The sequence below is a fragment of the Aquarana catesbeiana genome, linkage group LG05, assembly GCF_042186555.1.
Source record: "Aquarana catesbeiana isolate 2022-GZ linkage group LG05, ASM4218655v1, whole genome shotgun sequence".
NCBI lineage: Eukaryota > Metazoa > Chordata > Amphibia > Anura > Ranidae > Aquarana > Aquarana catesbeiana.
In genome coordinates, this window is record NC_133328.1 from 645837503 (window position 1) to 645849989 (window position 12487).

Here is a 12487-nt window from a genome sequence, read left to right on the forward strand (position 1 = left end):
AGTGTCCTGCTTTAGAGGTCCTTTAGTCCTCCCCTGTCTGCAGGATTCAGGTTTTCATGCTATCACCCAACATCCCCACAGTTATTTTTTTTTTTAATAAATAGACCCCTCCGTTTGCAAGAGTTCTATTACAAATCCCATAACTGCCTGCCTGCTTGCTGGCAGACTCTCTATAACTGACTACTCCAGATGATCCCTTCTTTGCTTGGAAAGAGCAGAGGGGCGTGGGTCACTTCTGGGTCATCCGGTAGTGTATGTAATCTGATCGATTTCAGACAGAGCTGTTCTTAGAGCATTAGAATGCTACCACTTTTGTTTGGAGGTTGCCCTCTGCTGGCTGCAATTGGTGTATATGAAAAAGGAATAAGTGAATTTTGGTGATTACCTTATTAAAAAAAGATATATAAAAAATAGGCATTTCCTTTAACTGTGCAATCATGTGATTGGTTTCCGCTGCTCCCTCTTCCTCCTCTAGGAGCCGTATTACGTGCGCTGCATTAAGCCCAACGACCAGAAATCAGCGTTGCTGTTCGATGACCGCCGCTGCCTCCATCAGGTGGAATATCTGGGGCTTATGGAGAACGTGAGGGTCAGGAGGGCCGGATTCGCCTACAGGCAGCCCTATGACAGATTCCTGCAGAGGTAAAGCATGATGTCAGTATGGGGCCCCCGGCTGCTTCTGTTGAGGGCCCCTGAAGATCGCAGAAACAATATCGCTCATTCAGCTGCTTTGGGGAAAATTTTCTTGGAACAAAATTGAAATTGAAAGAAGAAAGTTTATTTACTTTTTCAAAAACTTCCAATTTTTACTGAACTTATGAAATGAAATGAGAACTCTAGATTTTACTCATCCCTATAGAACATGGTCTCCAAACTGTGCAACATGGGCCAGATATAGCCCTTTGTTTACCTTTATTCAGCCTTTGGGGTACTTTTCCATCTACTTACACCAATGATGGGACACTATTCATCCCACTGACACCAATGATGGGACACTATTCCTCCCACTGATACCAATGATGGGACACTATTCCTCCCACTGATACCAGTTTTGGGACACTATTCCTCCCACTGATACCAATGATGGGGCACTATTCCTCCCACTGACACCAATGATGGGGCACTATTCCTCCCACTGATACCAATGATGGGACACTATTCCTCCCACTGATACCAGTTTTGGGACACTATTCCTCCCACTGATACCAATGATGGGACACTATTCCTCCCACTGACACCAATGATGGGGCACCATCCTTCCCACTGACACCAATAATGGAGCACCATTCTTCCCACTGACACCAATGATGGGGCACTATTCCTCCCACTGATACCAATGATGGGACACCATTCTTCCCACTGACACCAATGATGGGGCACTGTTCCTCCCACTGATACCAATGATGGGACACCATTCTTCCACTGACACCAATGATGGGGCACTATTCCTCCCAATGACGCCAATGATAGGGCACTATTTCTCCCAATGACACCAATGATGGGACACTGTTCCTCCCACTGATACCAATGATGGGGCACTATTCCTCCCACTGATACCAATGATGGGGCACTATTCCTTCCACTGACAATGATGGGGCACTATTCCTCCCACTGACACCAATGGTGGGGCACTATTCCTTCCACTGACACCAATGATGGGGCACTATTCCTCCCACTGATACCAATGATGGGGCACTATTCCTTCCACTGACAATGATGGGGCACTATTCCTCCCACTGACACCAATGTTGGGGCACTATTCCTCCCACTGACACCAATGATGGGACACTATTCCTTCCACTGACACCAATGATGGGGCACTATTCCTCCCACTGATACTAATGATGGGACACTATTCCTCCCACTGATACCAATGATGGGGCACTATTCCTCCCACTGACACCAATGGTGGGGCACTATTCCTTCCACTGACACCAATGATGGGGCACTATTCCTCCCACTGATACTAATGATGGGACACTATTCCTCCCACCGATACCAATGATGGGGCACTATTCCTCCACTGACACCAATGATGGGGCACTATTCCTCCCACTGACACCAATGATGGGGCACTATTCCTCCCACTGATACCAATGATGGGGCACTATTCCTTCCACTGACAATGATGGGGCACTATTCCTCCCACTGACACCAATGTTGGGGCACTATTCCTTCCACTGACACCAATGGTGGGGCACTATTCCTTCCACTGACACCAATGATGGGGCACTGTTCCTCCCACTGATACTAATGATGGGACACTATTCCTCCCACTGATACCAATGATGGGGCACTATTCCTCCACTGACACCAATGATGGGGCATTATTCCTCCAACTGACACCAATGATGGAGCACTATTCCTCCCACTGACACCAATGATGGGGCACTATTCCTCCCACTGACACCAATGATGGGGCACTATTCCTCCCACTGACACCAATGATGGGGTACCATTCTTCCCACTGACACCAGTGACAGAGCACTATTTCTCCCACTGACACCAATGATGGAGTGCTATTCCTCCCATTGACATCAAGGACACCAAAAAATGCTAATGGCTCCAGATGACTATAGAAAGGGTAATGGCATTGGGTGACTATAGAAATGTTAATAGAACTACATTACTATGGAAAGGCCACTGGCTCCAGATAACTATGGAAAGGTTAATGGCTCCAGGTGACTATAGAAAGGATAATGGCTCCAGGTGACTATAGAAAGGATAATGGCTCCAGGTGACTATAGAAAGGATAATGGCTCCAGGTGACTATAGAAAGGATAATGGCTCCAGGTGACTATAGAAAGGATAATGGCTCCAGGTGACTATAGAAAGGTTTATGACTCCAGGTCACTATAGAAAGGATAATGGCTCCAGGTGACTATAGAAAGGTTTATGACTCCAGGTCACTATAGAAAGGATAATGGCTCCAGGTGACTATAGAAAGGATAATGGCTCCAGGTGACTATAGAAAGTATAATGGCTCCAGGTCACTATCAGTCACTCCTCTGCCAGTATAACAACACAAGAAAATACAGGGGAACTTTGCAGTACAATCTTTTCTTGTGAAAATAACAGTTGTAGACAATTTGGGGTACTGGCGAGGGGTACATAAAGTATATCTAAAATCAAAATTTCATATAGTGCAGCTTACCAGCCTTTAGCCTTGGATACCTATAGCTTGAACCACTTCTAGGCAGAAATTCCAGAGTTGTACTTCCTTTTGCATCCACCAATGTATGAAAAAAAGCCTAAAAGTCCCATTAGGAGTGCAGATAAAGGCCATTGGTAAGGCTGGAGGACATCCCTGTCCCTGGCCTACCCCTTTAATTCGTTGGATTTCAAACTCTCATCCCCCTTGTACCCACCTGCTCTAACCATTATAACCTCTGATGAGTAGCAGGGCCCATTCCAGGATGTGGCCGATGGATGGAGCAGAATCCAGACACAGGAATGGAGCCCAATTCACTTACTTTTGGTTGTCCACGTCAACAGGCTTTTGTAGACACCAGAACTGCTCCTCTCCCCATACAAGTCAGTAGGAGCACAAAAGCAGCTTGAAGAAGACTGATACAGCTCAGGAGGTCAACTGCAAGTCAGATGCCTGGCAATGACCTGAGAATGATCTCAAAAGCTTTTCAATATGATCTCCAATACAAGAAGAATGTACTTAAAGGCAAGCTGAATCTGCCCATTGACAGAAGTCCAAAGCCTGACAATGTAGGTCCTTGTTAATTGTGCCCTATGGACAAGAGGGACCAGATTTTGGGGTCCATGTATGGTTCTGTTCCATTTAATGTATATGGCATTTAGAAGCAGTTTTTGATGTCCCATGTTTCATGTTGTTTTTGCCCTCCTGACAGATATAAGATGACCTGTGAATACACATGGCCCAACCACCTCATGAACACTGACATGGAAGCCACCAAAGCTCTGATTGATCAGCATGACTTCCAGGATGACGTGGCTTATGGCTACACCAAGGTCTTCATTCGGACACCCCAAACCCTGTTCAGTCTGGAGAATGAGAGGGCCCAGCTGATCCCCATCATCGTCCTCCTGATCCAGAAGGTAGGTGGACACCTCGGATATATCTTCAACCATAGAGAGGGAAATGGCTTACTGAAAATGATGGAATGTCAGAGGTCAGCTCTACTGTGGAGCTGCTCTAGTCTGGAAGATGTGATATTGGCACCTGGGGACGTGTTGGTTCTTCTCTGCACAGAAAAGGGAATGAGCGATGCTGGCTGGGAAATCTATGTGTGCACTGACATGAGTGCCCACCATGTTCCCATAAAGGGCCCCCCCCCCCATCATAGTCCAATTATCACCGGAGATGTTCAAATCTGTCCCACCACCGACACAGATCCCATTGTGGAATGGCCGATAATCTATTGGAACCCATCATATCTCATCATCTGATTGGCTGCAGATCAGTTGGGTCCCATTTTGGGAGGGAAATTGGATCTAATTCAATACCCATTCATCTACTTCTTATATTAGTGTGATAAATGATAGGGCAAGAATTGGGCTTCTTTATACTAATGAGTTATACTGTATGTACTACTGACACAGGTATAGGATTGTTATTATGATTACAAGCAGCAATAGTATCGGCAGCAGAAGTCATAATAATAGTAGTAGAAGTAGTAGTAATTTTATGTGATAGACCAACACAAAGTGGCACATAATTGTGAAGTGGAAGGAAAATGATAAATGATACAAATAAATATGTGAAAGGTGGGGGGGGGGAGGCATTTGTATGGCGCCCCCCCGGAGTCAATACTTTGTAGAACCCCCTTTCTCTGCAATTACAGCTACAAGTCTTTTTGGGGATGTCTCTACCAGCTTTGCACATCTAGAGAGGGACATTTCTGCCCATTCTTCTTTGTAAAATATCTCAAGCTCTGTCAGATTGGATGGAGAACGTCTGTGAACAGCAATTTTCAAGTCTTGCCACAGATTCTCAATGGGATTTAGGTCTGGACTGTGACTGGGCCATTCTAACACATGAATATGCTTTGATCTAAACCATTCCATTGTAGCTCTGGCTGGATGTTTCGGGTCGTTGTCCTGCTGGAAGGTGAACCTCCACCCCAGTCTCAAGTCTTTTGTAGACTCTAATGCCGCGTACACACGAGCGGACTTTACGGCGGACTTTGCCCGGCGGACTGGATTTCGTCGGACAATTCGATGTGTGTGGGCTCCAGCGGACTTTGTTTTCTCAAAAGTTGGACGGACTTAGATTTTAAACTTGTTTAAAATTTATCCGTTGAAATCGAGTCCGGTCGAAAAGTCCGCTCGTCTGTATGCTAGTTCGACGGACAAAAAGGCACGCTAGGGCAGCTATTGGCTACTGGCTATGAACTTCCTTGTTTTAGTCCGGTCGTACGTCATCACGTACGAATTCGACGGACTTTGGTGGATTGTGTGTAGGCAAGTCCGTTCATTCACAAAGTCCGTCGGAAAGTACGTCGAAAAATCCGCCGGGCAAAGTCCGCCGTAAAGTCCGACCGTGTGTACGCGGCATAACAGGTTTTCTTCTAAGATTGTCCTGTATTTGGCTCCATCCATCTTCCCATCAACTCTGACCAGCTTCCCTGTCCCTGCTGAAGAAAACCATCCCCACCACATGATGCTGCCACCACCATGTTTCACGGTGGGGATGGTGTGTTCAGGGTGATGTGCAGTGTTAGTTTTCCCCCCACACATAGAGTTTTGCTTTTAGGCCATAAAGTTGAATTTTGGTCTCATCTGACCAGATCACCTTCTTCCACATGTTTGCTGTGTCCTCCACATGGCTTCTCACAAACTACAAACAGGACTTCTTATGACTTTTTTTCAGCAATGTCTTTCTTCTTGTCACTCTTCTATAAAGGGCAGATTTGTGGAGAACACGACTAATGCCGCGTACACACGGTCGGACTTTACGGCGGACTTTGCCCGGCGGATTTTTCGACGTACTTTCCGACGGACTTTGTGAATGAACGGACTTGCCTACACACAATCCACCAAAGTCCGTCGAATTCGTACGTGATGACGTACGACCGGACTAAAACAAGGAAGTTCATAGCCAGTAGCCAATAGCTGCCCTAGCGTGCCTTTTTGTCCGTCGAACTAGCATACAGACGAGCGGACTTTTCGACCGGACTCGATTTCAACGGATAAATTTTAAACAAGTTTAAAATCTAAGTCCGTCCAACTTTTGAGAAAACAAAGTCCGCTGGAGCCCACACACATCGAATTGTCCGACGAAATCCAGTCCGCCGGGCAAAGTCCGCCGTAAAGTCCGGTCGTGTGTACGCGGCATAATAGTTGTCCTGTGGACAGATTCTCCCACCTGAGCTGTGGATCTCTGCAGCTCCTCCAGAGTTACCATGGACCTCTTGGCTCTTCTCTGATGAATGCTCTCCTTGCCCGGCCGGTCAGTTTAGGTGGACGGCCATGTCTTGGTAGGTTTGCAGTTGTGCCATACTCTTTCCATTTTCCGATGATGGATTGAACAGAGCTCCGTGAGATGTTCAAAGCTTGGGAGATTTTTTTATAACCCAACCCTGCTTTATACTTCTCCACAACTTTATCCCTGACCTGTCTGGTGTGTTCCTTGGCCTTCATGATGATGTTTGTTCACTAAGGTTCTCTAACAAACCCCTGAGGGCAACACAGAACAGCTGTATTTATACTGAGATGAAATGACACACAGGTGGACTCTATTTACTAATTGGGTGACTTCTGAAAGCAATTGGTTCCACTAGATTTTAGTTAGGGGGATCAGAGTAAAGGGGGCTGAATACACTTTTCACATATTTATTTGTATCATTTATCATTTTCCTTCCACTTCACAATTATGTGACACTTTGTGTTGGTCTATCACATAAAATCCCAATAAAATACATTTACATTTTGGTTGTAACATGACAAAATGTGAAACATTTCAAGGGGTATGAATACTTTTTCAAGGCACTGTATATATATATAATTATAGACACAATATTGATACATTACAGGCATAATATACATACAATATACTTACGTTATAGATACATTGCAGACTTAATATTGATACATTATATACAGAGTATAGATACATTATAAGCATAATATAGATACAATATAAATACATTATAGATACATTGCAGAGTTAATATTGATACATTATAGACACAATATAGATACATACTGTAATATGGATGCATTCTAGATACATTATTGATACAATAAAGAATAGAGATCCATTATATATATATTATATATATATATATTATATATATATTAAGGACACAGACAGTAAACCCGGCAGTTATAACCCCTCCCCACTATTTGTTTGAAGCCCGCCTCATTAGCTGGCTGGAGGACGTCAACCATCATCGTGCACTTTCCTCCCTGGCCTGACTGTCCCTGTCCCTGGCTCGCACCTTTCATTGGATTCCAGTTCTTTCAATCATGGAGGTTCAGCATCACATTTGGGCCTTACCTATGCAAAAACAGCCCGCCCTGTAAACACCCACCCATCAGGGGATTTTGGAATTCGCATAACTCCTCCCAAGAGCCATCGCACTGCGTGCATCAGGTCTGAGGGATCTTGTGAGGAGAACTGCGGCTGGGTGCTGGGATGTTTTCAGGAAGCTCTGTACAGCCCCCCCCCCCGCCGGCCCCTCCCACCAGCCATGATCTGCCTGCATTGCATAGAGAAGCGCAGAGTCCCAGTGATAACATCACTGGGTATAAAATAAGGTATGGGATGAAAAACGGCTTTATTTAAAAATAATGTCCTTAGTATGTTTGTGGGGGGGGGAGCAGAATAAGCTTCAGCTCTCATACATTACAGATGGTTGACATTCAGTGATTGGGTTTGGATCTCCACATTGACAAATGTCAGTAATGATCCGGGGAGTCTGTGTGTGTCTATGAATAGAAATATATTTTTTCCTGTAATCATATTTACGGGGAAGGTTTGCAGCGCCGGGCGGTGACGGATCTGGTGCAGGAAACGCCGGTGTCTCCCGCAGGTCCAGACAGCAGGAGAGCAAAATAAGAAGGAAATAAATTGAATTTTCGGGGCTGTCGCCTGTGATTTGTTCAAGCTTGAGTGTCCCCTGACTGGCCCCGGGGGGGCCCGAGATCTGCAGTCTGGGTATAAGGGAGGAAAGCCTTGTTATATATTTGTTCCGTAACCCCCCCTCCTCCCCTCTCCACGCATCCTTGGAGCTCGGCGTATTTGTAAAGTTAGTAGGAACTCCTGTCAGGTTTAATCAGCTGGGAAGACGGGGCCCCGTCAGGACCGGTTTACTCATTGGGATGGCGGCTGTCCGCGGCACTCCAGGAACGCCAGCTGACTGAGCGCCGGGCCTGTTTTGTACGGTTCAGCCGTGCGTCCGTTGAATATTAGGTCATGTGACCGCGGCGTCGCATCGGCAAAAGAAAGATCGCTCCTTCTTGTCTGCCATTGGTGTGCGCAGCTTATTGCATTAGAGTGTGCACTCCGGAGCCCAAACGCACACGTGTGTATATCAGCAGAGCAGTGGACGGTGTCAGTAGAGCAAAGATTGGTGTCAGTAGGGCAGTGGACAGTGTCTGTAGTGTTTTATTATTATTATTATTATTATTTTTATATATATATATATATATATATATATATATATATATATATATATATTTATTTTTTTTTTGTACAATTTTATTGTATTTTTAGTTATTTTTTATTATTATTGTTTTATTACTTTATTATTTTATTTTTAAATTTTTTTATTATTTTTGTTTTATTACTTTATTAACTTTATTATTTTATTTTTATTTTTATTTTTTTACAATATTTTTAGGGGTTTAACCACTATATCAGCAGAGCAATAGACGGTGTCAGTAGAGCAAAGATTGGTGTCAGTAGGGCAGTGGACAGTGTCCGTAGTGTTTTATTATTATTATTATTATTATTATTTTTTATATATATATATATATATATATATATATATATATATATATATATATATATATATATATTTATATATTTTTTTTTGTTCAATGTTATTTTTTTATTATTGTTTTATTACTTTATTATTTTATTTTTAATTTCTTTTTTACTATTTTATTTTTTTAATTTTTTTTTATTATTTTTGTTTTATTACTTTATTAACTTTATTATTTTATTTTTATTATTTTTTTTACAATATTTTTAGGGGTTTAACCACTATATCTGCAGAGCAATAGACGGTGTCAGTAGAGCAAAGATTGGTGTCAGTAGGGCAGTGGACAGTAGTGTCCGTAATGTTTTATTATTATTATTATTATTTTATATATATATATATATATATATATATATATATATATATATATATATATATATATATATATATATAATTTTTTGTTTTTTGTTTTTACAATTTTATTGTTTTTTAATTTTTTAATATTATTGTTTTATTACTTTATTATTTTATTTTTTAATTTTTTTTCACAATTTTTTCAAGGGTTTAACCACTTGCTTACCAGGCACTTTTTCTCCCTTCCTGCCCTGGCCAATTTTCAGTTTTCAGCGCTGTCACACTTTGAATGACAATTGCGCGGTCATGTGTAACACTGTACCCATATGACATTTTTATATATTTTTTTTAACAAAGAGCTTTCTTTTGGTAGTATTTAATCACCACTGTGGGTGTTTATTTTTTGCTAAACAAACAAAAAAAGATCAAAGCTTTTGGAAAAAAAAAAATATATATTTTTCATTCATCATGGGACAAAGAGTCATTTTAATATTCATTACCTACTGGGTTATACTCCATCATCAGGTGAATGGATACTGGTAGATCAAAGGTCTTCAGACAGGAAGTGATCCCCAATATAACCCCTCCCCTACAGGAAGTACTTTACTTTTTTAGCAGTGTCTGCAAGGTGGATGGCACGGTTTGGTTGAGCGCTCTGAGCTCCGGGTCTCTAGTCCCACAAACGGTTCCAAAAATGAATCAAGGGATTGACCGATTGGATCCATTTGACACAGGCTTTTATGCTTAGATAAATGGTACCCGAGTCTCGCAAACAAGACTCAAGATCCTGCGAGGTTTTGCCTGTAACGTGGCCTCCCGGCGCTGGACTCTGCGGAGTGGAAATCCTGGACACCACAGCACTAAGGCATTTCCTGCAGGGTGCTGTACAGGTCCAAGGGAGTGGACCCTAAACATGAAAAGAGTACCCAGTCCTTGAAGGTCCAAGTGACAGGAACCCGCCGTGAAGGGTGAAGATTGGGCCTTTAGTTTACTAAGTTGCCCTGCGTCTGGGCGGGTAAGTGAAACCCCTTTATCTTATTATTGTGGGGTGTCCCAGTGATTGTAACAATCAGTCAAGTTAGCTAAAGGCTGGACACCTGTGTGCGGTGACCATACGGGGGGAGTTCTGGGCTAGCTCTGGGTGTTTGCAAAGTGTACCTTTTCTGTTTGTGTCTGGCTGATGTTTACCTGTATGATGGCGCACGCCGGTGTGCCATTTCGCCTTGGTTCGCCATGGCGCATGTGCGTTCGTAAGAGCGCCGCCGGGCTCAGCAGTTTGTTTGGCGGCCATGGCGCACATGCGCCATAGCCTTTATCTGGGCGCATGAAGATTCACGTCGTACGCAAATACAGTCACGCCCACTTGCCGGGAACGCGCACATGTGTGTGCACGCATAGAACGTTTCGGCGCACACTCAGCTTATTTAAGCTGTGTAGGCCAAGCATGCGGCGCTTCCAGAAGGCAGCTGTGGGACACAGAGCAGGCTCAGAACAGACACTTGCAGTGGTTCTTTTCTCCTTACCCGGGTCACGTGAGTCACCAGGTGTTGCTTGGCAGGCTAAAGGTGCTTAGCAGGATTGTGGCATAGGGGCTTGGTGAGGGTCTCCCTTCTGAGGTGTTTTAATACTACACCCAAGTACTCTTTGTTTGTGGCTATTAAATGTCTTCCAAAAAAGAGGAGTGGGACTAACACCACAGGGAAGGGCACACCGATGTCGTCAGTAGTTCCTGATGAACCTAGTCGTACCCCTAGTGTTGTATCCCCTGAAGGACCAGAGGCTCCCGGCAATTTGAGCTGCTGCGCCTATCTGGTATTGTGCCTACAGTCAACGCTGCTGCCTTTATCACTAAGGAAGAACTGTCCTCGGCCCTAGCCGTATTAGAGCACAGGATTGCTGGCATGATTGCCTCCATCCCGCAGGCTGGCAGGAAGCGTGACAGATCCCCCTCCCCGGAGCCTCCTAGTCTGGAGCAGAAATGAGTTGAGGATGTAGAAGAGCTGAAAGCTCAGGATTCGGTGGAGTGCCTGGCAGATGAGTCTGCTTCTGAGCAATCTGGACAAGAAGATATCCAGTCGATGTCTGCCTCTCAATCGCAGAGGCTTTTTGATCCAGACTCTTTCCGAAAAGGTTTGTTCTGCCTTTAAGTTGCCTCTTGCAGAGGTGACTGAGCCCCCCCTGGTCCTCTTTGGAATCCCTGAGGCCTCTTGGGTCGCACAGACTTTCCCCTTACACCCTCTGTTGGAACAGGCAGTGTACGCTGATTGGGAACATCCTGACAGGAGTTTTTTACCTCCTAAAAGGTTTTCCCTTTTCTATCCCATGGATGGAAAGTTTGTTAAAAAATGGAGCATGCCAGCCGTAGATGCAGCAGTCTCTTCCTTAAACAAGAACTTAACTTGTCTGGTAGCCAACGCACAGGGCTTGAAAGACCCCATTGACAAGAAATTGGAGTTATTATTAAAGGCTTCTATTTCTTTGACCAGTTCAGCTATTCAACCAGCTGTTGCAGCAATTGGTATCTTCCAGTCCGTAAAGGATCAGGTCAAACGGCCAGATAGGCCTAACCAGGAGGATGATCTGCCTGAAAGTAAGACAGATACTCCTCGAGCACTGTGTTTTGCTGTTGATGCTTTAAAGGATTCAATACAGCAGGTTTCTGGTCTGGCTCTCTTGTCTGTACATATGCGCAGACTTTTATGGCTTAAGAACTGGTCAGCTGAGCTTCCTTGTCAAAAGTTATTGGCAGGTTTCCCGTTTCATGGAGAACGTTTATTTGGGGATCACTTAGACAAATATATCCAAAAGATTTCTGGAGGGAAGAGTTCTCTACTTCCTGTGAAGAAAAGCACCAGGCGTTCCTCGTTTAAAACCTCAGGGACTGCTTCCTCAAGTGTCTCAGCGTCAGGGCGGTTTCACCACCAAGAGGGCGCTAGAGCCAGGGGCAAGCCGCAAGGCCATGGCCAGAATAGGCCCTGGGTCCAAAATTCTTCTAAACCCAGCACCAAGCCCTCCTTTTGAGGGGACGCCCCCACTCCATCGGGTGGGGGGAAGGCTGTTGCACTTTACAGACATTTGGAAAACAACAATTCAGGACGAGTGGGTCACCTCAAATATATCTCCCGGTTACAAGCTGGAATTACGGAGGGTTCCCATTCAGAGGTTTCTAAGATCCAGCGTTCCCTCGGATCCTCCAAAAAGAAACTTATTGCTTCAGGCACTACATTATGTAG

General features: G+C 44.2%; 1 protein-coding gene across 1 annotated transcript in view; it reads left to right on the top strand.

The window, feature by feature from the left end:
• The window catches only part of LOC141145645 (unconventional myosin-Ig-like), a 238484-nt gene that overhangs the window by 116672 nt on the left and 109325 nt on the right, over nt 1-12487 (top strand). Inside the window, exons 15-16 of the mRNA XM_073632482.1 lie at nt 476-642; nt 3864-4071. Of these exons, the coding sequence (XP_073488583.1) occupies nt 476-642; nt 3864-4071 (375 nt within the window). The remainder of the gene's footprint in view (nt 1-475; nt 643-3863; nt 4072-12487) is intronic.